At 35.6% G+C, this 25,198-nt stretch overlaps 1 protein-coding gene across 4 annotated transcripts in view; it reads left to right on the plus strand.

Annotated features, from left to right (window-relative positions):
- The first annotated feature begins 12,160 nt into the window (after window positions 1-12,160).
- BACH1 (BTB domain and CNC homolog 1) overlaps window positions 12,161-25,198 on the plus strand; it is a 37,678-nt gene continuing 24,640 nt past the window's right edge. For 2 of the 4 annotated variants that reach the window (XM_031959206.1, XM_031959205.1), the window contains exons 1-2: window positions 12,161-12,371; window positions 24,201-24,500. In XM_031959206.1, the coding sequence (XP_031815066.1) occupies window positions 24,264-24,500 (237 nt within the window). In that variant the 5' untranslated portion in view covers window positions 12,161-12,371; window positions 24,201-24,263. Of the gene's footprint in view, window positions 12,372-24,200; window positions 24,501-24,991; window positions 25,106-25,198 lie in introns of those variants that run through there. The other 2 variants (XM_023498843.2, XM_023498844.2) reach the window with 2 other exon arrangements.

Here is a 25,198-nt window from a genome sequence, read left to right on the forward strand (position 1 = left end):
AGAACATTAGTATTCCATCATAATTATGTATCACAATTTATACAGCCATTCCCCAATTGATACTAATTTCCAATTCTTTGCCCTGAAAAAAGAGATACTATAAATATTTTTGTACATATAAGTCCTTTCCCATCTAAAAAATCTCTTTTGGGATTCATGTCTATTAGTGATATTGTTAGTCAAAGAATATACATAATTTTGAAGTCTCTTGGGAATAGTTCATATTTTTTGATCATTTATCAATTGGGAAATGGCTCTTTTTTTTTTTTTAATTTGACTTAGTTCCCTATACATTTGAGAAAAGAGGTTTTCATCAGAGAATTCTTTCCCCAATTACTATTGCTAATGTATTTCCTCTCCCCCATTTATTCTATTTTCTTTCTTCTTTCATCCTCTCCATCCTCAAAAGTGTTTTTGCTTCTGACTATCCCCATCTCCATATGTTCTCCCTTCTATCACCCTCACTTCTTCTTACATCCCCTTCTCCTCCACTTTCCTGGGTAAGATAGATTTCCATATCCATATTGAGTATGTATGTTATTTCCTTTTTGAATCAATTTTGATGAGATTAAAGTTCATTCACTCTTCCCCTCCACTGTAAAAACTTTTTCTTGCTTCTTTTTTTGGCAGATAATTTATACCATTTCACCTCTTCCTCTCCCTTTCTCCCAGTACATTCTTCTATCCATCCCTTATTTTTTTAGATATCATCCCTTCATATTCAACTCACATCTGTGCCCTCTGTCTATATATCCTTCTTCTGTCAATATAAGAAAGTTCTTATGAGTTATAAATATCATCCTTTTATCTAGGAATGTAAACAGGTAAATTCCCTTTCCTGATTAACTCCTCATGTTTCTCCTGAATCCTGTATTTGAAAATAAAATTTTCTAATCAGCTCTGGTCTTTTTGTCACAAATGCTTGAAATTCTCTATTTCATTGAATGTCTACCTTTTCCCCTGAAGGATTATACTCAATTGTGCTAGGTAGGTGATTCTTGTTTGTAATCCTAGTTCCTTTGCCCTCTGAAATATCATATTTCAAGTCCTCTGATCCTTTAAAGTAGAAGATGTTAAATCTTGTTTTATCTTGACTGTGACTCCACTCTTTCATGTTTGTCATACTGAAATAGCCTTCTTATTTGATTTATTGCCTCAAGTATCTTCCCCTTCTCTCTGTGTCTGACTTCTATTTATTTGTATGTTAGTAAAGAGGGTATTTCAAAAGCCTTAGTACAATTTTCAGTTTTAATAGATTTAATATCTATTTTTGGATTATCTTATATAACAAATAGCTTAGGGTTTGCTAGCCAACAGTTTTTATACGTGTGGTAAGAGAGGGTAAATGTATTTAAATATCTCTCCTCTTACCATCTCACATTTGGCTTCATCAATGCAGATATTGCTATGATCCTTAGCTCATAGCCTCACTGTACCTTGGTCAGGATCATCCCTCTATTAGAGTTGGCTTGATTCCTAGAAACTTCAGGTGGCTTTTCTTGGGTATCTGCTCCATATAGCTCTTTAATTCTATCTTTCTTCTAGCTATAACTTCCTCCTCCTCCTTCTACCCATAAGCCCCTTCAACCTCAAGACCAGGATTAGGGTTGGGCATAAGTAAATCTGTCTTCACAAGAAGTTCAGTCCCTCTCCCCAAAACTCTGCTCCCTGTAACATGAGTTACATTCCTTTCTTTGGTCAAAATTCTTTTTAGTATCTTGCAAAACTGAGCATATTATGGTTGCTCAGTCATTTTCAACTCTTCATGACTCCATGGATCACAGCTTACCATTACTGTGCTTGAGGTTTTCTTGGCAAAGATGGTTTGTCATTTCCTTTTCCAGTGGATTAAAGCAAATAGAGGTTAAATGATTTTCCCAGGGTCATACAACTATAGTCATACAACTATAGTATCTTAGACTGGATTTGAATTCAGGTCTTCCTAATTCCAGGTCCAGGACTCTATTCATTGAGCCACTTAGCTTCCTCCTATACAGTGTACTAGGCAATATATTTTCTAAACTTTGAGATGTGCTGGTTTCAAATATTTAAATTCTTCTTTGCCTTTTCTGAGACATCAAAGCACAAAATAATGGAGAGGCATGCCATTATTTAGGTCACTTAACTCTTGTAATCTGTGAACATTATACCTATTGGATTTCATTTTATGAAATGGCACAGATCTGACTTTCCATTGAATATATTTTTTCACTTTGATCTCCTCTGCCTTATTCATAATGACAACAGCACAAAATACTCTATCAAATCTCAAAATTTGTTAGATTTTAATTAAACTATTGAATAATTCTTTAAAAAAATTATACACTGTTAATTAAAGTGGACCAAGTTTGTTGAAGCAGAATGTGACAGAGGATGATTAAGGAAGGTAGAGCTTAAGGACACTGGGAATGATAACTTTTCCACTTGAGAATTTTTTATGTTTTACTGTAATTTTGTTTTTATTTTGTTTTTGCAAAAAGAAAACAATTATTTACAGGTGGCTTCTTTTAAAATATAAAAATATAAAGTAGGAATGTATATGAAATGTTAGGTTCTATTGTATTTGTATAACATTAGCTTTGAAATTAAACAAATAGGTGTTTGTAGTTTTAAAATGCCATACTATGTATAAAAGAATTACTTTTTTTATTAAAGTTTTTATTTACAAAGCATATGCATGGATAATTTTTCCAACACTGACTCTTGCAAAACCTTTTGTTCTAAATTTTCCCCTCCTTATCCCCATCCCCACCCCTAACTGTCAGGTAGTCCAATACATGTTAAATCATATATATATATATAATATATACATATATATATATATATATATATAGTTATCTTGCTGCACAAGAAAAATCAGATCAAGAAAGAAGAAAAAGAAAAACTGAAAAAGAAAACAAAATGCAATTAAATAACAACAGAGAGAATGAGAATGCCATGTTGTGTTCCGCACTCTGCTCTATGGTACTCTCTCTGGGTGTAAATGGCTCTTTTTATCACTGAACAATTGGAACTGGTTTGAATCATCTCAGTGTGGAAGAGAGTCACATCCATCAGAATTGTTGTTGCTGTATATAATGATCTGGTTCTGCTCATTTCACTTAGCATCAGTTCATGTAGGTCTCTCCAAGCCTCTCTGAAATCATCCTGCTGGTCATTTCTTTTCTTTTTTTTTTTTTTTCCATTTTATTTTTATTTATTTATTTTTAAATAACTTTTTATTGACAGAACCCATGCCAGTGTAATTTTTTACAACATTATCTCTTGCACTCACTTCTGTTCCGATTTTCCCCCTCCCTCCTTCCACCCTCTCCCCAAGATGGCAAGCAGTCCTATACATGTTAAATAGATTACAGTAGATCTTGGATATAATATATATGTGCAGAACTGAACAGTTTTCTTGTTGCTCAGGGAGAATTGGATTTAGAAGGTATAAATAACCTGGGAAGAAGAACAAAAATGCAAGTAGTTTACATTCATTTCCTAGTGTTCTTTCTTTGGGTGTAGCTGCTTCTGTCCATCCTTGATCAAGTGAAACTAAGTTAGATCTTGTCTTTGTTGAAGAAATCTACTTCCATCAGAATACATCCTCATACAGTTTTGTTGCTGAGGTATATAATGATTTCGCTCAGCATCAGTTCATGTAAGTCTCGCCAATCCTCTCTGTATTCGTCCTGCTGGTCATTCCTTACAGAACAATAATATTCCATAACATTCATATATTATTTATTCAGCCATTTTCCAATTGATGGGCAGCCACTCACTTTCCAGTTTCTTGCCACTAGCAAGAGAGCTACCACAAACATTTTTGCACATGTAGATCCCTTTCCCTCCTTTTGGGATATAATTCTAGTAGAAAAACTACTGGATCAAAGGGTATGCACAGTTTGACAATTTTTTGAACACAGTTCCAAATTGCTCTCTAGAATGGTTGGATCTGCTCACAGTTCCACCAACAATGTATCAGTGTCCCAGTTTTCCCACATCCCCTCCAACATTTGTCATTATCTTTTCCTGTCATCTTAGCCAATCTGACAAGTATGTAGTGATATTTTAAGAATTGTATTAACTTGCATTTCTCTGATCAGTAGTGATTTGGAGCACCTTTTCATATGGCTACAAATAGTTTCAGTTTCTTCATCTGAAAATTGTCTGTTCATATCTTTTGATCATTTATCAATTGGAGAGTGGCTTGAACTATTATAAATTTGAGGGAGTTCTCTATGTACTTTAAAAATGAGGCCTTTATCAGATCCTTTGGCTGTAAAAATGTTTTCCCAGTTTATTTCTTCCCTTCTAATCTTGTCTGCATCAGTTTTGTTTGTACAAAAATTTTAACTTAATATAATCAAAATTTTCTATTTTGTAATCAATAATGATCTCTAGTTCTTCTTTGGTCACAAATTCCTTCCTCCTCCACAAATCTGAGAGGTAAACTATTCTATGTTCTTCTAATTTGTTTATAATAGCATTCTTTATGTCCAGATCATAAATTCATTTCAATCTTATCTTGGTATATGGAGTTAGGTTTGGGTCTATGCTTACTTTATGCCATTCTAGTTTCCAATTTTCCCAGCTGTTTTTGTCAAATAGTGAATTCTTATCCAAAAGCTGGGACCTTTGGGTTTGGCAAATACTAGATTGCTATAGTTATTGATTATTTTGTTTTGTGAACCTAACCTATTCCACTGATCAACTTCTCTATTACTTAGCCAGTACCAAATAGTTTTGATGACCACTGTTTTATAATATAGTTTTATATATGGTACAGTTAGGCCACTTCATTTGCTTTTCTCTTCATTAATTCCTTTGAAATTCTTGACCTTTTGTTCTTCCAGATGAATTTTGTTATTTTTTTCTAGATCAGTAAAATAGTTTCTTAGGAGTTTGACTGATATAGCACTAAGTAAATAGATTACTTTAGGGAGTGATCTTTATTATATTCGTTCAACCTATCCATGAGCACTTGATATTTTTCCAGTTGCTTAGATCTGACTTTATTTGTGCAGAAAATTTTTTGTACTTTTGCTCATACAGTTCCTGACTTTTCCTCGGAAGATAGATTCCCAAATATTTTATACTATTGACAGTTATTTTAAATGGAATTTCTCTTTGTATCTCTTGCTGTTGGATTTTGTTAGTGATGCATAAGAAGTGCTGATGATTTATGTGGATTTATTTTGTATCATGAAACTTTGCTGAAGTTGTGGATTGCTTCTAATAGTTTTTTAGGTGATTTTCTAGAGTTCTCTAAGTATACCATCATATCATCTGCAAAGAATGATAATTTAGTTTCCCCATTACCCACTCTAATTCCTTTAATCTCTTTTTCTTCTCTTATTGACAAAGCTAGCATTTCTAATACAATATTGAATAGTAATTGTGATTGTGGGCAACCTTGTTTCACCCCTGATCTTACTGGGAATGGTTCCAGTTTATCCTCATTACATATGATACTTGCTGATGGTTTAAATAGATGCTACTGACTGTTTTAAGGAAAAGTTCATTTATTCCTATGCTCTCTAGTGTATTTTATTAGGAATGGGTGTTGGATTTTATTAAATGCTTTTTCTGTATTTATTGAGATAATATATGGTTTTTGTTAATTTGGTTATTGATATAGTCAATTATGCTAATAGTTTTCCTAATATTGAAGCAGCCCTGCATTTCTGGTATAAATTCTACTTGGTTGTAGTGTATTATCCTAGGGATGATTTTCTGTAATCTCTTTGCTAATATTTTATTTAAGATTTTTGCATCAATATTCATTAGGGAGATTGGTCTATAATTTTCTTTCTCTGTTTTCAACCTATCTGGTTTAGGTATCCGTACCATGTCTGTGTCATAAAAGGAATTTGGTAGGAGTCCTTCATTCCTTATTTTTTTCAAAGAGTTTGTATAGTATTGGAGTTAATTGTTCTTTAAATGTTTGGTAGAATTCACATGTAAATCCAACTGGTCCTGGGGATTTTTTTCTTAGGGAATTGATTAATAGCTTGTTCTATTTCTTTTTCTAAAATGGAACTATTTAAGTAATTCATTTCCTTTTCTGTTAATCTGGGCAATCTAATTTCCTCTTCATTGATGGATAGTTCTCCCTTTTCATTTTTGAGACTAACAATTTGATTTTCCTCTTTTCTTTTTCTAACCAAATTAACTAAAGCTTTATCTATTTTGTTGTTGTTTCATAAAACCAACTCTTAGTTTTATTTACTAATTCAATAGTTGTTTTAGTTTCAATTTTATTAATCTCTCCTTTATTTTTAGAATTTCAGGTTTGGTATTTGGGGTTTTTTAAATTTGTTCTTCTTCTAGCTTTTTTAAGTTGCAAGCCCAGTTTATTGATCTTTTCTTTCTCATTTTATGCAAGTAAGCCTCTAGAGATATACAATTTCCCTTTATTACCACTTTGGCTGCATCCCAAAAATTTTGGTATGTTGTCTTATTATTGTCATTCTCTTGAATGAAATTACTGATTGTGTCTATGATTTGCTCTTTCACCCATTCATTCTTTAGGATGAGATTATTTAGTTTCTAATTTCTTTTTGGTCTATTTTTCCCTGGCTTTTTACTGAATATAATTTTTAATGTATAGTGATCTGAAAAAAATATTACTATTTCTGCCTTTCTGCATTTGATTTTGAGGTCTTTGTGTCCTAATATATGGTTAATTTTTGTATAGGTTCCAAGAACTGCCGAGAAGAAAGTATACTCCTTTCTGTCTCCATTCAATTTTCTCCAAAGATCTATCATATCTAGTTTTTCTAGTATTCTATTTACCTCTTTAGCTTTTCTTATTTATTTTGTGGTTTGATTTATCTAGTTCTAAGAGAGAAAGATTGAGATCTCCAACTATTATAGTTTTGCTGTCTATTTCTTCTTACAACTCTCTTAATTTTTCCTTTAGGAATTTAGATGCTGCACCACTTTGTGCATACATGTTTAATATTGATATTGCTTCATTATCTACAGCACCTTTTAGTAAGATATAGTTTCTTCCTTATCTCTTTTAATTAGATCAATTTTTGCTTTTGCTTGATCTGAGATCAGGATGACTCCCCCTACTTTTTTTTTTTTTTTTTTTTTTTACTTCATCTGAAACATAATGGATTCTGCTCCAGTCTTTTACCTTTACTCTGTATGTATTGCTCTGCTTTAAATGTGTTCTTTGTAAACAACATATAGCAGGATTCTGGCTTTTAATCCAGTCTGCTATCTGCTTATGTTTTATGGGAGAGTTAACCCCATTCACGTTTACAATTAAAACTACTAATTCTGTATTTCCTGCCATCTTATTAACCCCAAATTATACTTCTCTCTTTCCTTTTCCCCTTTCCCTCCTCCCCAGTATTTTACTTATGAGTACTACTTGCCTCAAGCCATCCTCTCCCTTTAGAGAGACCCTTCCCTTATACTTTTCCCTTATTATTTCTGTTTTCCCTTCTATTTAGTCTACCCCATCCCTTTTCCCCTTTCCCCTCCCACTCTTCTATAAGGTGAGAGATGTTTCTTGGTGAAACCAAATATATCTAATATTCTTTCTTTGAGCCAAATCTGATGAGAATAAGATTCACACACTATTCGCCATCCTCCCTTCTTTTCATCAATTAGAATAGGTTTTCTTTGCTTCTTTCTGAGATGTAATTTCCCTCATTTTACCTCACCTTTTCCTTTTTTTTTTTTCTGTTACAATCCCCTTTCCACCTCTAGTTTCTTTTTTATATTATGACACTGAAATCAGATTATATATGTACTCTCTATGTATACCCATAACAGAAATGCAGTTCTCAAGAGTTTTTTTTTCCTTTTTACCTTTTTATGCTTCTCTTGAGTTCTATATTTGGAGGTCAAATTTTTTGTTTAGTGTAGAGGGCTGAAACTATTGAATCAATGCATTGAGGTCAGGACTGCCGAGTACTTGAGGCTAACTACTGATTGGACAGTACTCTATGGACATATGCTTGGAAAATGGTCCTTTCCACTTCCGTACTGGCTCAATGATTGGTGTATAGAGGATTGTAGGAGGGACAAGGGGGTGTCCTGGATGCTAGTGCGATCATTAAAGTTTAGTTCCGATCTTTTCATCAAAAAACAAATGTAATTCACTAGTTTCCTTGAATGTCCATCTTCTTCCCTGAAAGGAAATGCTCAGTTTAGCAGGGTAATTTATTCTTGGCTGCATTCCAAGTTCCTTTGCCTTTCTGGAATATCAGATTCCAGGCCTTTAGCTCCTTTAATGTGAAAGCTGCTAGGTCCTAAGTAATCCTTATTGTGACTCCTCAGTATTTGAATTGTTTCTTTCTGGCTGCTTATAATATTTTTTCCTTGGTCTGATAGTTCTGAAATTTAGCCACAATATTCCCTGGGGTTTTCTTTCAGTGGTCATTTTCCTTCTGATTCTATGATATCTGGGCAGTTTTCTTTGATGACTTCCTGAAAGATAGTGTCTAGGCTCTTTTTTTCATCATGTATTTCAGGGAGTCCAATAGTCCTTAGATTGTCTCTCCTATATCTATTTTCCAGGTCGGTTGTTTTCCCAATTAGGTATTTTACATTTTTTTTTCATTTTTTTTGTGGTTTTGCTTCACTGATTCATGTTGTCTTATTGAGTCAACAAATGATGGGGACCAGTTTATCACCTTTTGTGGCTTCATCTGGAGACAATTTGCCTTTAGTCTCCTCAGGGTTTGAAATCTGTTCTTCTCTTTCACCATAAAAGCTATCTATAGTCAGAGTCCTCTTTACTTTTTTATTCATTTTTTTTTTTTTTAAACTAAGGTCTCCTTTTAGGGTGGGGGAGGTTTTCCAAGCTTCCTCTACAGGTAAAGCAGCCAGATAGGTGCTGGGTCAGTGCTGATTCACTCAGTGAATTCACAGAGTTGGGTAGGCGTGGCCAGGTGCCATGAGATTCTGGCATTTTGGGGTTCACTATTGACCTTTTGTGTTTGTGTTGGATGTTTTAAACTTCTCTGCTGATCTATTGGCTTGCAACTGGGGCAGACTGGCCAACACTGCTGCAGATTCCTGTAGATTCCTCCTTGTAGATTCTCTGCCACATGGAGTCTGCACTACCCTGCAGAGACCACACTGCCCATGGAGGCCGACCACCCCGGTACTCTGTGCTGTGTGTGCTGTTTTTTGTGCTATGCTTTGTGCTTGACTGTCTCCCTCCTGTTTCCAAATGAAACAGACCTTTTCTGGTGATCTTCGAAATTATCTTCTGCTGGTAATTTGTTACACTCCCAATATTTGTGGGTTCTGTGGGTCCAAAGCTAATTCAGAAGTCTCAGGGTTGTAGGAGAAGGACAGAAAGAAACATGTCATCTCTGCCATCTTGACTCCATCCCTGAATTGCACATCTTTAACATACATTGAATTACTTGCTATCTAGGGGAGAGGGTAAGAGGGAGGGAAAAAAATTTGGAACACAAGGTTTTACAAGGGTGAATGTTGAAAATTATCTAAGCATATGTTTTAAAAATAAAAGCTTTAATAATTAAAAATATATAATGCCATATTAGTATCAAGTAGAAATTTCCTGTATTTTTTAATGTATCTACAGCTTTTTAAGTATAGGATTTAAAATGGGAGGACTTTACAGTGTTTACTTGCAAGTGCATTTTATAAGTGTTCTATATGTGTAAAATAGTATTTTCAACTAGAGAGTACTGGCTTGAACACAAGGCTTGGTCTTTTCTTGGTTCCCATAATGATGCTTACACTGCTAGACTACAGTTTAGTACTGCTTTGTAACGTGAGGCCAAGAATACACTGCTAGACTACAGTTTAGTACTGCTTTGTAACGTGAGGCCAAGAATTTCCATGTTGTTTGTAAATAGAATAATTGAAAAGCAATAAAAATTTTACTGAACAAAAGAAAAAAAAAAACAATGGAGAGGCATGGTCCTTGCCCATATATCAATATGTATGATATAAAATGTGTGACATCATTCCTGGTAGTTCTACAAGCATACTAAAAAAAGCTACATATTCATTTCATTGAAATTTTTGTTCTGGTCTAAATATTTCTAAAATGTTCAACAAAAAACTTAACCTAGTTGAGAAATCATATCCGCTTGAGATTATTGTTGTTTGTCCTTCATTTTTTAAAATGTATTTATTTAAAACTCAAATACAAAATAGAAAAAGAAAAAACAGAAAAAAACATTGCCAAGAACATAGCAGAACATAAGAGAGGATTCAAAAAATGAGACAATATGTTTCCATTTCAAGAAAGCCTATTATAACAAATACTACACATTGTGTTCAGAGCTATAATTTCTTTGTTTCCTTGTAGGTTTTCTTTTGTTTTCTTCTATGCATTTTAAAATTCTTTTCCCCCCTTTCCTCTCCTTATTCCCCAGTCTCCAAGAAAGTTACAATTAAACTTAGATATATTTATATATACATATACACATATTATATATAGAGATATCTATAATCACATGCATATGTATACATAACCTTCATATATATCCATGGAAGGCCATACTGGGCTTGTTTGTCCTCTGTTTCTCTAAAGGTGTTTAACACCATTCTTCATAAGTCCAGTTAGTTCTCTATCCACTCACTGTGCTTCATTTTTGAAGAGGACCAATGACATGATACCTAACTCGTCTCTGAATTGCATTTAAGTGAAGCATAATTGCATGAAGTTGTTGGTTTCACTATCCCTTCCAGAGTTATTGGAGTTTGATAGCAAGGCAAAATTAAAACTACTGATGATGGCTCATGATGCAGTGGATGACCTTGGCATCTTCAATGTCTAACCAAGCTCTAATCATTTCACAGTGCCTTCTTCGACTACCTTCATGGCTATTGGAACAAACTGTTCTCATCCTTCCATTATGCAAGAGAAATATTGACCGGCTTGAGGTAGACATCCCTTCAACTCACTGATAGTTTGAGTACTATCAGTTATCCTTAACCTGGTTTAGTGTGTCTGCCCACAGTGTTTATTGGGGTGTAGTCACTGTGCATATAGCATCTTGGTTGGTTGAATCAGATGGACACCAAAAATAGAAAGCAGCCCTGAAAAGGGCTCTTCAAGTCCTCCTGCCAGAGGCGCTAGTCCTACTGAAAAAGGTGGTTGAGCAGACAGGGAACTAGGTCCAGAATCAGGAAGATTTGGGTTAAAATCTGGCTAGAGACATACACCAGCTATGTGACCCTAAGAGTTGGGGTGGGAGGTGGGGTGGAGTAAAAGAGAGAAACTTTTGCAAACTTTAATCCACTGGAGAAGGAAATGCCCTGTATTCCATTGCCCTTTGGGTAACCTCTAATTTGGATTCTTTTAAGATTGTGATGTTCCATGATTTGAACCCTCATAATTTTGTAATTCCAGTGTTAAATATTTTATCCGTTTTACTTTTCCCAGTGGAATTTTTCTTAAGTAGAAAAATGGAGAGGTTTTAGTTAGAGCCAGTCCTTCCCCATTTTTTCTTCCTAGGAAATAATTTTTACTCCTCCCTTAAAGTTTCACATTGAAGTCACATGTTGTCAAATACATATATCTTCCTTATTCAAACTAGTCAGGAAGGAAAGACGAACTGAATCATTCAGTTGGTGCCTTTTGCAAGACTTCTCGGTTCCAAATGTCAAACTTAAATGTTTAATCATAAATCGGTGAGATATTGATTACTTTGTTCAACAACTTAAGCGAATGACACGATGGGATGGGTGAGGAGAGTTTGTCATCCCTCCCTCTCCTCCTCCTCCTCCTCCTCATCCTCCCCCTCCTCCTCCTCCTCCTAATCCTCCCCCTTCTCCTCCTCCTCCTCCCCCTCCTCCTCCTCCTCTTCCTTTTTTTCTCTTGTTCTGGCCATTTTACTTCAGGTTTAATTTCTTTATTTATACAGCAGTACACAACACCTCCGCTCAGATAAGAAAGACCCACTGGAGAGAGAAAAGGAATATATCTACGGGTTACATCTGTAGTGGAAGGGATCCGGGTGGGGACAGCTCATTTAGGCCAGCTCATTCCCAGCCTCGAAACTCCACCCCTGCTCTTCTTTCTAGCAGCCGGCTTTCGGGAGCGGTGAGAAAATAGGGGCGGGGACTGACGTGTTTCAACAGGCCTCAGGGGCCAATCATCAGTGTAAACGAAAGGAGGCGGGGCCACAAGCCTAGCTGAGGTGGAGAGAGGCGGAGTTTGGGGGGGGGGCGGGGAAGGAGGGAAGAAGAGAGAAAGAACCGAACGGTCACCTGATCACTTTTCCTCGGGGGCTCGGTCCCTCGCTGGTGTCCGGCGCGCTGGAGATTCTGACCCTGTCAGCAATCACGGTCTCCCGCATCCCCGCGTCTGTCAGTTATAGGAAGCGGCTCCCTTTCCCGGAGCCGCGCAGCTGGCGGCGCGGCGCGTTACCCGCTGGGTGAGTAGAGGGGAGGAGGGGGCCGGCCGGAGGCTGCGGGTCTGCGCCTTTGGGGGAGGGGCGGTCGCAGGTGGGGGTGCGGGGGAGAAGAGCGGGAGCTGGGTCCCTGCGGCGTTGGGGATGGGGCCGAGGCCGCGCGCGAATCCTCCTCGCTCTCTGCCCTTAACCTTGTCTGGGGGGAGGTGTTCTCTCGTCCCCAGGCCGTTGGCGAGTTGCAGCTAATCTTACCCCTTAGTTAAGACTTTTCCATCCAAATATAGAAAACCGGCTTAGTACTTGTTTTCTATTCCCCCCCTAATCACCCTCTGGATCCATCATTCTTTTACTCCTCAAAACCCCTCCCTTACCCTCCACCCCTCAAAAAAAGCCACCCTCAGCTTTTAGATGGATATGAGAAATATTGTGGTAGCAACGTAAACATGTTGCTTTCAGCTTATTTGAAGATCCTGTTTTTCCGGGAACCGAAAGTCGCATGAATTAGAACTTACTCCTAGGTAGTAAAAAATAAATCGCTTATAGTCACTGTTAAATAGTAATATTTTGAAAATCAGTTCTGGCAAGCGGCGTTATAAAGTGCTTAAAGAATATTAAAATTCTAATTGTTTTATTCTCTTTTAAAAAAATGGTTTGGACAGAGCCAAGGGAATGAAGTAGTAATTGTGGAAGCTGTGAAAAGTGTTACCGGAAAACCTTACGATTTCAAAAGGAAATGTTGTATAGGCGCTGATATTCTCTTTGTTAATGCCAGTATCAGAATTATTGACCATTTTGAAATTATCTTATCTCAAAATGTGTTTATGGAGCTTAAAATATAGCATTGCTAAATCATAGAAGCGTTTAAGTTTTGAATAACTAAAAGCTATAAGCTGTAAATCTAGGAACATATTGGTGGCAAAATATTTCCTTTTAGGCTGATGATAAATGCTTATTGGCTGAAGGATATAAAAAAAAAAAAAAAAACAGGAGTGGGATTATCCCAGGTCCGTGAAATACTCCTTGTTTAGAAGCAATGTAGAGGACTTTTTTTAAAAAAATGAGAAGCTCGATTGGAGTAGGAAAGTATTGTGAACAAATCATCTTTCAGCTTGGTGCAGTGGGAAGTGTGCTGACTTTGGAATAAGAGGAATTGAGTTTAAAAAATGGCTCTGCTACTTCCTCCCTTTGTGACCTTGGACAAACCTATTTAACTCTTTTGGAGCCTCAGTTTTCTTTCCAACTCTATCCCGTGAAGTCACTTTAAAAAAATCCCAATAACTTCTAGTTGGGTATAATTGTCAATATTGGTTAACCAGCAGATTGTTAGAAAATAGTTTGGCTCCTTTAAAGTCAGGTTGCTGAGTCATTCACCCAGGAAGAGCCCGAGAGGTAATTAGAAACAGCTGGGGTTTACAAGGTTCCACTATAAAAGGCAAACTAGAGCTAGAGAAAAGGTGAGTGGTTGTATTGCCGGTGAATTTGGCCAATTAAAACTTTTAGTTCCTAGTTAGTAAGGAAGTGTAGTGTGGTGTTTAAATACTGGTGCTCTGGTCCTGGGATGTACTTAACATCTGACAATGAAAGAATGTCCAATCTGTAGAAATAATTAAAGAAATTGTACGTAGAGTAATAGTTTTGAACAAATGGCTTGAACTGGGGCATTTCTTCTCTAGGCAACACTCTGGAATTCCTCTTCCATGCCATAGTTCTTCATCTTTAAATTTTAGTTCAGCCCTGGAATGCACACATGTTGGAAGTGCGGTGTTCCATCAGTCTCCAGGTTGCTTTCTCTATCTTAGCTCTCTCTTTTCTTCTTTTCCTCTCCTTTTAACTTCCCTTATGTGTTATCTTCCCCAATTAAAATGTAAGCTCCTTGAGGACAGTGTCTTTTTGACTTGAATTTATATTACCAGAACTTAATTTCTGTTAACAGCTAGATAGTTAACACTATCCTGTCTTTTTTTTTTTAAACATCAGAAGGATGGTTTTCTCCTGCTCTTCTTCTTCCTTCTCTTCCTCTCCTCCTTTTCTTCCTCTTTCCTCTTCCTCTCTCTTCTCCATTTTGTGCTTTTGTCTTTTAAATCTTTTCTGAGAAAATAATCTCTGTATTAATGATAATTAATGTAATAGTGAGATGTGATATGTCTCTGGCTTTCTTGTATCCTTTTTCCCCACCCCACCCCCCAAAATTTCATGATTAAATTGTGCTGTGCCTGTCACATTGCTCCAAACATATCTGGAAAAGAATTACAAAGATCTTGTATTCTCTTTAATCTGAAAGCTCTGGAGTATCCAATCATGCTTATGAATGCATTATATAGAGAGTTTCTTTCAAGTAGTTACTGTGGATTGTATAATTTTTCCTTTTGTCTTTTTGGTTCTCAGGCGATATTTATGATTTTTCAAAAATGTGGTAGTCAAATCTTTTATTTTTATGATTTTTCAAGAAGCCCAGTGATTCTTCAGCTTTCTTTATTAGCTTTTTCAGGTTTGTTGTTTTTGATAGCTGTCTAATGTATTCATAGGCAAGAAGGTGGTGCTTCTGAATACTTGAGGTAGAGTGGAGACAATCTGAAACCAAACCAGTCTCAGAAACTTACTAGCTTTTTGAACTTGTGAAGTCACTAATTCAGGACTTTTTCCACTCTAGACTCCTTTTCACCTGAAAATTTTTTACATGATCCCAGATTTAAAGGAATATAAGATAGGTACACAAATCTAACATTTACTGATAATAAATCATCATTTCACAAACTTCACATTCAGTTATGTGACCCCATATAGAATAGAGACCGTACAATTTAAGAAGCTGGGTTCTCACTTCACTTCCCAGGATTGTTATAAGCATCAAATGAGGTAATATTTGTAAAATGCTTTGGACAGTATCTGGCACATAGTAGTACTTATAAATGTTTGTTTCCTTTCTTATTTTTCAGTCTTTTGATTTTGTTTTAATATTTCTTACCTTGATTTTAAACTTTTTTAGTTGTTTGTTCCATTATATTTTTCAGTGTTCTCTACTTAGACAAGATTTTCCACTTTCTAAGTATTACTAAATTGTTTCTTATTTAATATAACAGCTCTAATTTGATTCTTTAGCTCTCTAGCTCTTCCTTCTCTGCTGCTACTCTTAGATTCCTTATGATCAATCCATCTTTTTTTTTTTTTTTTTTTTTTTTTTCTCCTTTCTGGGGATCTACTTGGGAATTTATCTTTGATTTAATAGTATTTCTTCATTGCATCAGAAGTTCTCTTTTTGTTAGCGGTTCCATTAGAGAAGGGTAGTGAAATTCTTTCCATTGTTTCTTTTGAACATCTCTTAGCTGTGGAGTTATTCTGGTTCTGGAGGACTGCTAACAGCCACATTATGTTTTTTCATTCTTTGACCTGATATACTAAGGTGAAGTTCATTGGTTCTATCTTGAGTAGTTGAGATGGGATTATAGGGCTCTCTGAAAACTGTTCTCAGTCTTGGATTGAAATGCTCAACTAAGGCTTCCTTCTAAGATCCTAGTCCTATATGAAATTGTTGAGTTGAGAATCTCTCTTATAAGCTCATAGGATAATAAATTTTGAAGATTTTATAATCCGTATTCCTTTTCCCTCCTACAATTGTACTGCCTTCTGTTGTAGTCTCAGACTGGAAGGCCATATACTCTGCAGTTTTGAATGGGTTGGAGAAGATGAAGATCTAAGACTTATATAATCAATTCCTTCTTTTCTGGAAGATAAGAATCCTGTATGTGTGTACTGTGTGCTACTTCCTCCCAGGTCTGCAGAGATAGAACATTATGTGACTAATTTAATTTTTCTTGGTTTATATCTTTTATTTATTCTATTAGCCATTTTCCATTTATCCTATATACTTAATTTTCCCTTTGTAAGGAAGATAAGTAGACCAAGAAAGTGAGATAGCATGCACAGTCATTTTTTTACCCAGTAGTTCCAAATGTCTATATTGAGAAAGAAGAAAGTGTATTTTATAATTTGTTCTCCAAAACCTACAGTTGCCTCTTCAATTAATCTAAGTTTAGCCACTGTGAAGCATTCTTATTTAAATCGATTTAGTCAGTTCATTAAGTCTTTCCATATTTTTCTAAATTCCTCATATTTGCTGTTTCTTATAGCAGAATATGAAACTTGTTTGCCCATTTTCTAGTTGATGGGCATGTGCTGTATTCTTTTTGTTGCGTCAAGTATTTTGAGAGATATGGGATCTTTCTGATTTTTGACTATGGAGGGATATGTCTTTTTTTTATTTTTTATTTTTAATGGCTTTTTACTAACAAGTTATATGCATGGGTAATTTTACAGCATTGACAATTGCTAAACCTTTTGTTGCAGTTTTTCCCCTCCTTCCCCCACCTCCTCCCCTAGATGGCAGGATGACCAATACATGTTAAATATGTTAAAATATAAATTAAATACCAAATAAGTATACATGTTCAAACCGTTATTTTGCTGTACAAAAAGAATCAGACTCTGAAATATAGTTCAATTAGCCTGTGAAGGAAATAAAAAATGCAGACGGATAAAAATATAGGGATTGGGAATTCTATGTAAGGGATATGTCTTTTAATGAGACATGAACATATAATTTCTTTTTTAAATATATTTTTATTTCATTAAATATTTCCCAATTGCATGTAAAAACATTTTTAACATTCATTTTTTAAAATTTTGAGTTTAAATTCTCCCTCTCCTCCCTTTCTCCATCATTGAGAAGGCAAACAATATGTGGATTAGGCATTTTTCTCACATAATTTCAAATAATTTTCCAAAATAGTTGCTTCAAATTACAATTTTACTCCAGGGTATTAATGTACTTCTATTTCAGTACAGATGGCCTAGAATCAGGAAGACTCATCTTCCAGAGTTCAAATCTGGTCTCAGCCTGGAAAAGTCACTTTACTCTGTTTGCCTCAGTTCTTCATCTACAAAATGAACTTGAGAAGGAAATGACAAAGCACTCAAGTATCTTTGCCAATACAACCCCAAATGGGGTTACAAAAAGTCTTATAGGACTGAAAAAAAAAAAAAAAAACTTGAAATTTTATAGAGATCACAGATATTGTTATAGTACCTTTAAGAATTAAAATGTTGAGCTTAAAAAAATGGTGTGTGCTTGTAGTTTATTGTCGCAGCCCTTACTGCCACCCTTGCTTTTTCACTTATTTTCAGTTAGTCCCTGTCTACTAGATTATACCCTCCTACCTACAAACATGTCCATGTCTCCCTCATTCTAAACAAATGTTCACTGGATCCTTTTAATCCCTGCTAACTATTGTCTTATTTTTCTTTTGCTTCTGAATCTTCAAGATGACCATCTCTAATGAATGCCTGCACTTCTTGCCCCTTCCTGATCCTTTAGATTTAGCTTTTGGTTTTATTACTCCAGGGAAATTACACTCTCCAAAGTTATCAGTAATCTCTTAGTTGCTAAATCCAGTGACCTTTTCTCAGTTCTCATTTTCTTTGAATACTCTCTTCTCCTTGACACTTTCTCCTCTGGATCCTCCACCAAATCACATCCTCTAACAAGAGGTGGTCCTCTGGATTCTGTCCTGGGCTCTCTTCTTTTCTTCTTTTATACTATTTCACATCAGCTTCCATGAATTTAATTACCTTCTCTATTCTAATAGTGTATTTATCCTGCTCCTGTCTCTCTGCTGACCTCACTTGCACATCTCTAGCTGCCTTTCAGACATTTTAAGTTGGATGTCCAGTAGACATCTTAAATTCATTATATCTGAAACAGAAGTTACTGTTCCACAAATAAGACATTCCATCTCTCAACTCTTGTCCTTCTCTCTAACTGTCCTTCCTGGAATGCTCTATTTTCTCAGCTGTGGCTACTAATCTCTGTGGCTTCATTTAAGTCCTAGCTAATACCCTACCTTCTCTAGAAAGCTTTCCCTAATTTTCTTAATTCTAGGGCCTTCCCTCTGTTAATTATTTCCTTCCTTGCTTTCTTTGTGTATTTGTTTGTATGTTGTCTTCTCTATTAGATTGTAAGCTCCTGAGTGCAGATTTATGGGGGTATAAGGTGTATTTAGGGAAGACTAGTATCTCTGGTGTGAGGGCTTGCTGAACCTTTTTCAGGTCTACTTTCCAACTTTGGTGTCCTTGTTTTGCCTAATTGTCATCTGGGGCTCCAGGAAGCTGTAAAATGCACAGAGGCCACATCCTAGTAAATGTTTCAGTGGGTCTCAAAACCTTTAGTGTATTAGTAGTGTGTCTACTCCAAATTATCAGAATGGGTGAATGAGAACAGTTTGTTCCAACAGCCTTGTAGTTGTGGAATGCTTTGAGCTTGATTAGACATTAAAGCCACTAAGGCCATCCACTGCGTCCTGAGCCATCATCAGTTGTCTTGACTTTTTCTTGCCACTAGACTCCAATGACTAGTAGAAATAATGAGGCTGCAGTTCTGCCTCAGTTAAATCTAGTTTATGCATGAATCAAAAGACATCCTATACCATTTTTACCTGTCTCATCATTTAATGATAGGCAAGAAAAAATGCAGCAGGTATGGATATGCTAGGGGCTATAATCATAGTTCTACACACAGGTAGCAGAGGCCATAGGATCATCTTCTCAAATCTCTGAAATGTCAGTGGGATTCAGCAACTCTGTGTGTCTGAGTAGCCTTTTTGAAGAACCATACTGTTTACCTTCAGGTGTGAGAAAGGAATTAGAAGAGGTACCCTAAAAATTATCTGTTTCACCTAATCTTGACATGTTTATATGGTAGGCAGGAATCCCACCCTGCAGTTGAAACACTAAAAAATATACAAAAACTTTTGCAAAGATATTTCACTTACCTTGAGTATGTGGAATATATACACACAAAATCCAGTAGACTTGAAAGATGAACATCTCTTCTTGTGAGAAAACTTAGCAGGTATCACATCCAAACAGCAGTCCTGACTGAAACAAGGTTGGCAGTGAAGGCCATCTCATCAAGTTGTAGCTGGATACATATTTTTTTTGGAGTGGCTGCAGTGAAGGGGAATTCTGTGAAGCTGGGATAGATTTTGTAAACAAAACTTATTTGGTCAACAAACTTGTATGCCTACCAAAAGAAGTGCATGACAGGCTAGTGCCAATTCAATGGCCACTTGCCAGAAAGCTCCAACCCACCATCACCCAATGTGTAAACCCTGATAGATCAAAGAAAAATTTTGTGAAGATCTGTGAAGAGAGTTTTATCATTACAGTGCCAAAGGAGACAAGCTTGTTATTCTAGAGGACTTTAATATCAGTAGGTACAGATTATTAGGGATGGCAGGAGTAATGGAATCAGAAACAGGAACAGCAGTGATCACTTACTACTGAAGACCACTGCATCTCCTGGCCTCATCATTAACACTATCTTTTGTTTCTCTAAATGCAAAAAAGTTTCACGGATTAACCCTCCCAATGAACACTGGCATTTAATAAAGTATGTCGTAAGAAGAGACAGATGGAATGTGAGAATGGAAAAAGGCAATGTGTGATAAAGTACTGGACAGATCCTCTGGAAGCCAAATATTTGTATTCAACAAAAGCTATGGCCCCAAGGCAAGACAACTACCCTAAGACTTACTGTCAACAGATTAGGACACTGCTTTGTGTGGAAACAGTTCTTTGCTAACTTGAAGGGAAAGCTGACCCAATACAAAATTAGCAACAGTGGAGCAGAAAAAGAGTGGGTCCCTTTCAGAGATTTGGTATATAGCATTGCATTTATTCAAGTAGGTCAAAACAGTGGCAAACATCAAGATTATTTTGATAAAAATGATGGAGAAATTCACACATTGCTAAAGGAAAAATGAGAACTACATAGGGTTTACCAGCAGCATAGTTCATCTGTCTCTAAGAAAACTGTTTAACTCCATCAAAAATAAAGGGTAAGTGAAGCCTCTTAGAGAGATACAGAATTCTTAGCCCAGGAAAAAAAAAGGCAGATGAAACTCAGTTTTATACTGATAGAAATGATCCAGAATGCTTTTATATTGCCCTGAAGGCTATTTTTATACCAAAGATGTATGGTACCTCTCAACTAATTGTTGATGGAACCACATTGACTAATGATTAAGGACGAGATGCCAGAAAGAGGAACTGAATACTTCCACAGTGTTCTCAACAGACCTTAATCAATGCTGAAGCCATTGACTCTCTACTTCAAGTTGAAGTAAGTCCCTCTCTAGCTGAATTGCCAACTGAATATTTTCAATTTCATTAGGTTCTGTCAGTCAACAACATAATTCCTTCTCGTAGCATCTTTCTTCTTGTTGTAGCTAACTTTTTTTAGGGTGCTAAATTGCTTTTAGGGTTAGTTAGCCAGTCAATGTCTTAATTCCCTTTTCCCTACCAACTCCTTTTTGGGGTTAGTCCATTTGCTAAGTGTCATAGTAGCTAACACCTATTAAAATCCAAACTTCTTTTAGATTTAGCCCATCAGTCGAGATGGCAGAATCCCCCATTTGCTGTGCCTTGTGTCTTCCTCCTGATTAATTACTACAACCCCCTTTCCTTGCCAAAAACCCTTATGGATTTAGCCTACTTTTAGTAGCATAATAAAAAAAAGTCTTTGGATTTTGGGAAAAAATGTTTCTTTTTTAAAAAATTTTAATTTTTAAATTTTAATTTAAATTTTTAAAAAATCCCATTTAGCTGCTCTTCTCTAGCAAAGTACCTGGTGCTAATTCTATGTCAGCAGAGATTTACAAGGCAGAAGATCCACTGCTTATACAAAAGCTGACTGAAATTTTTTTGGTTATATAGCAAGAGGAGGTTATTCCTCAGGAATTCAAGAATGCCTATTTTGTCCATTTTTATAAAGTTAATGGAAATACATTGTCCTATAACAATCACAGAATTGTCTCATTTTAGTCGTTGCTGGCAAGATCCCTGTCAGAATCCTTCTTTATAGGCTGATCCCTCAGCTGGAAGATGACCATCTGTTTGAAAGCCAGTGTGGTGTCAGAAAGGACTGAGGAATGGTTGATGATGATGTTTCCTTCTCAACAACTTCAGGAGAAATTCCAGGAGCAGAACAGAGAACTGATCTGACTTTGATGCTATCATTTGTGAGAGCTTGTGCAAAATTTAGTGGCTTGGAGAAGTTCATTAATATTATTTGACAGTATCATACTTTCATGGATTCTGGAGATGGAGGATGCTCTCAAACTTTCCCAATCACTAATGGAGTGAAGCAAGGTTGTGTGTTTCTTTCCACACTTTTTAGCATGATGTTTTCAGATATCTTTAGTGAGGATGAGAACAGAACTGAGGTCACCTACCACACTGACAATAAATTATTTAACTTGAAAAGATTATAATCTAATACTAAAGTGGGGAGGGAATGTTGGTGCATGAGTTTTTGATCTTAAATGATTGTGCACTCAGTATAGTCACTAAGGTCGAGAGGCAACACAATGTGGATTGATTCTCTGCTGCTTTTTGATAATTTTGACTCAACAATAAACACTAAGAAAATACAGGTTCTCCACCAGCCAGCACCATACTATCCATATATGGAACTATCAGTTACAGTAAATTGAGAAATTTTGAATGTTGTGGATAAGTTCACTTATCTTGGCAGTATACTTTCTGGGTATGTACACATAGATCATGAGGTTGACACATGCATTGCCAGAGCTAGCTTAGAATATGGAAAGCTCCAAAAGGAGAAAAGAGTTATTAGACTACATACCAAATTGAAGGCCTATAGACCAGTTGTGCTGACCTCATTGTTGTATGCTCATAAAACCTGAACAGTATACCAGTGCCATGACATGAAACTGAATCACTTCTATTTGAATTGTCTTAGAAAGATTCTAAAGAAAGAAAGAAAGATTCAAAGATCACCTGGCAGGATAAGGTCCTGGACACTGAGATCCTTTCTTGAACTAAATTGCCAAGCACTGAGATTCTGCTACTATTTTGTTTGAATGTCAAAGGTACACTTGCCAGAAAGACCATTTTATGGAGAACTCATATAAGGCAAACGCTCATGGAGGTCAGAAGTGATACAAAAACATTCTCAAGAATTTTGGAGTGATTTGTGTGACATGGAAGACACTGGCACAGGATTATTGCATAAGAGCAACCCACTTAATAAAGCTGATTAAATCCATACTTTTTAAAGTCTGGCAAGGGGTGTGTGTGTATGTGTGTGTGTGTGTGTGTGTGTGTGTATGCATGTGCATATGTGTATAGGAAAAGTTTGTCTATGATCCATACTCAGAATACTGGTTTGTCTTAGTTTTATTTGCCTGATTCTGCTTATTTTCTTCTGTATCAGTATTTATTAGTCTTCATTACTTAACCCTAATTGTACATATTTGTACATATTTGGTTTTTTTGTGGCTTAATAATATACATTATATACCACAATTTGTTTAGCTATTCACCATTCAATGGGCCTCTATGCTGTTCCTTTAGTTCTTGGCTACCACAAAAAAAAAAAAAAAATCCTATTTTTTTTAGATGCTAGCTTTTTCTTTTTGCTTTTGACCTTCTTAGGGTAATATTACCAGTAATGGCATCCTTGATGAAACCACGTACAACTTAATAACTTTTCTAATATCATTCATTTCCCAGAATGATTGGACCAGTTCACAACTCATCCATCAGTGCATTAATGTGATTTTATTCATAACCTCTCTAACATTTACCATTTTCATTTTTCATCATCTTTGCCAGTTTGATGGGTATGATGTGAAACTTTAGAATTGTTTTAATTTTCATTTCTCTTAGTATCTTTTCAGATGGTTTATAGTTTACATTTCTGTTTTAGATAATTAGGGCTTCATTTTGTATGATAACAGAGTTTGTATCCTTTGTATAGGACTACTTTTTAATTTATATAATTCTAAGGCAGAAAGACACCAATGGATGATTATCCTAAATATTACTTCTTCCTTGTATTTTAGATATTATGGAAAGCATTTGATGCATATATTTATCTCAGTGTTAAATTGCACTTATTTCTATAGGTTATAGTGAATGATCAAATCTGATTTTCCCATATATATAAGGTATTTTTCTACCTACATTGTTTTGAGATATCTGAGGTAAAATCTGGACTGTATTATGATGCCTTCTTCATGCAGTCTTCAAATTACAAACATAGGATATTGGATAGAAAGCTGGGCCTGGAGTCAGGAAAATCTGAGTTCAAATTTGGCTTTAGACTCTGGCTTGTAATCTTGGGCAAATCACTCAACCCTGTATGCTTTAATTTCTTCATTTGTAAATGGAGCTAGAGAAAGAAATGGCAAATCCCTGCAATATCTTTGTTTAGGGAACCCCAAATGCAGTCATGAAAAGTAGGGCATACCTGAAATCACTTAACAACAGATATTTTCTTTCTGTATTATAAATTTCTTAAAGATTTAAGGAATAGTTAGATTGGTTGGTTGATTGGTTGTTGTTCTTCATTTTTGAAGAAGACGACTAAAATGACATTATTATGTTAGAATTGAATTACAGTGTGTCTGTGGCTGATCAGACCAATACAAGCTTGGAATGCTCTGCCACAGGTTGAACACAAATAATTCACATTAACATTTGGGGTAATTTCTCTAATTTTATGCATCTCACACTAGCACCAGATACTTAGCAGAATTACTTACTTAAGATTAATCATTTTCTCTGTGAATTTTTTTTTCTTCTAAAATTTTGAGGAGAGTTAGAAATGTAGTTATTAAAGGAAACCTTAAATATAGTATTATTTTCTTTGAGTATGCACTGTGAAATACATTTTAGTGGTATCTTGTGTACATATGAAACCTTTGGTCCTTAACTCTTTACAGTCTTTACAGGATTTGATATTTTATGTAATCTTGTACATTTCTTTCATAGGTTTGATGAAGACCAGAGAAGTATGCTTTCCATTGAACTTCACACCATCATTTGTCATAGAGAATGTCCTTAACTGATAATAGAATGCATTTTGCATATGAATCTTCAGTACACAGTACCAATATTCTTTTGAGCCTCAATGATCAAAGGAAGAGAGATCTTCTTTGTGATGTCACTGTCCTAGTGGAAGATCAGCAATTTCGTGCTCATCGTTGTGTGCTTGCAGCATGCAGCAGTTACTTTCTTTCAAGAATTGCTGGCCAATCAGACACAGATCTTATCATTACTCTTCCAGAAGAGGTAGGAGATCCATGTTTCAATAACATGTAACAATGAACTTATTTTTAGTCCTTTATTGTCCCTAAGCCAGAAGTAGCAAAATTATATAAAATAAAGATTGATATTAGCCACCTGTATGAGAAACTTTCTTAAATATACTGATTATTAGTTTTTTTAGATTGTTTTCAGAATTATGGATTATTTTACATGTAAAATATCTTAGCACTTGTGATTTAGAACTGGATAGGACCTCAGGTCGTCTAGTCTAACTCCTCATTTTGCAAATGGAAAAAAAAAAAATTAAGACCCAGAGACAAGAAATAACTCGTTCAAGTTCATGTTGCTAAGAAATAACAGAGCTGAAATTCAAAACCACTTATATCATATCTGCTATTCTTTCTATAAAACACAGTTTCTAATAAAGAATTTTGCATTTTCAAGGAGGAAAATGACACATCAATTAATTTAAAAATATTATTCATGTTCTCCCTAAAATCTTGCCAGAATGACTTAAAAATAACCAAACCAGCATCTGTGAATAGAGGGGATTCTCAGGGAGTTGAAGAGGGAGTAATCGTTTATAACCTTAGGAATCCATGATGTTTTCAGAATGCTCATCTTTGCAGGTACTTACTTGGATTATTATAGTAACTATTTCTCTGAATAAATTTATTTCTATTGTTTAGGCTTGTTCTATTGTCCCCAGGTACTTACTTGGA

The sequence above is a fragment of the Sarcophilus harrisii genome, chromosome 3 (assembly GCF_902635505.1).
Source record: "Sarcophilus harrisii chromosome 3, mSarHar1.11, whole genome shotgun sequence".
Classification (NCBI taxonomy): Eukaryota; Metazoa; Chordata; class Mammalia; order Dasyuromorphia; family Dasyuridae; genus Sarcophilus; species Sarcophilus harrisii.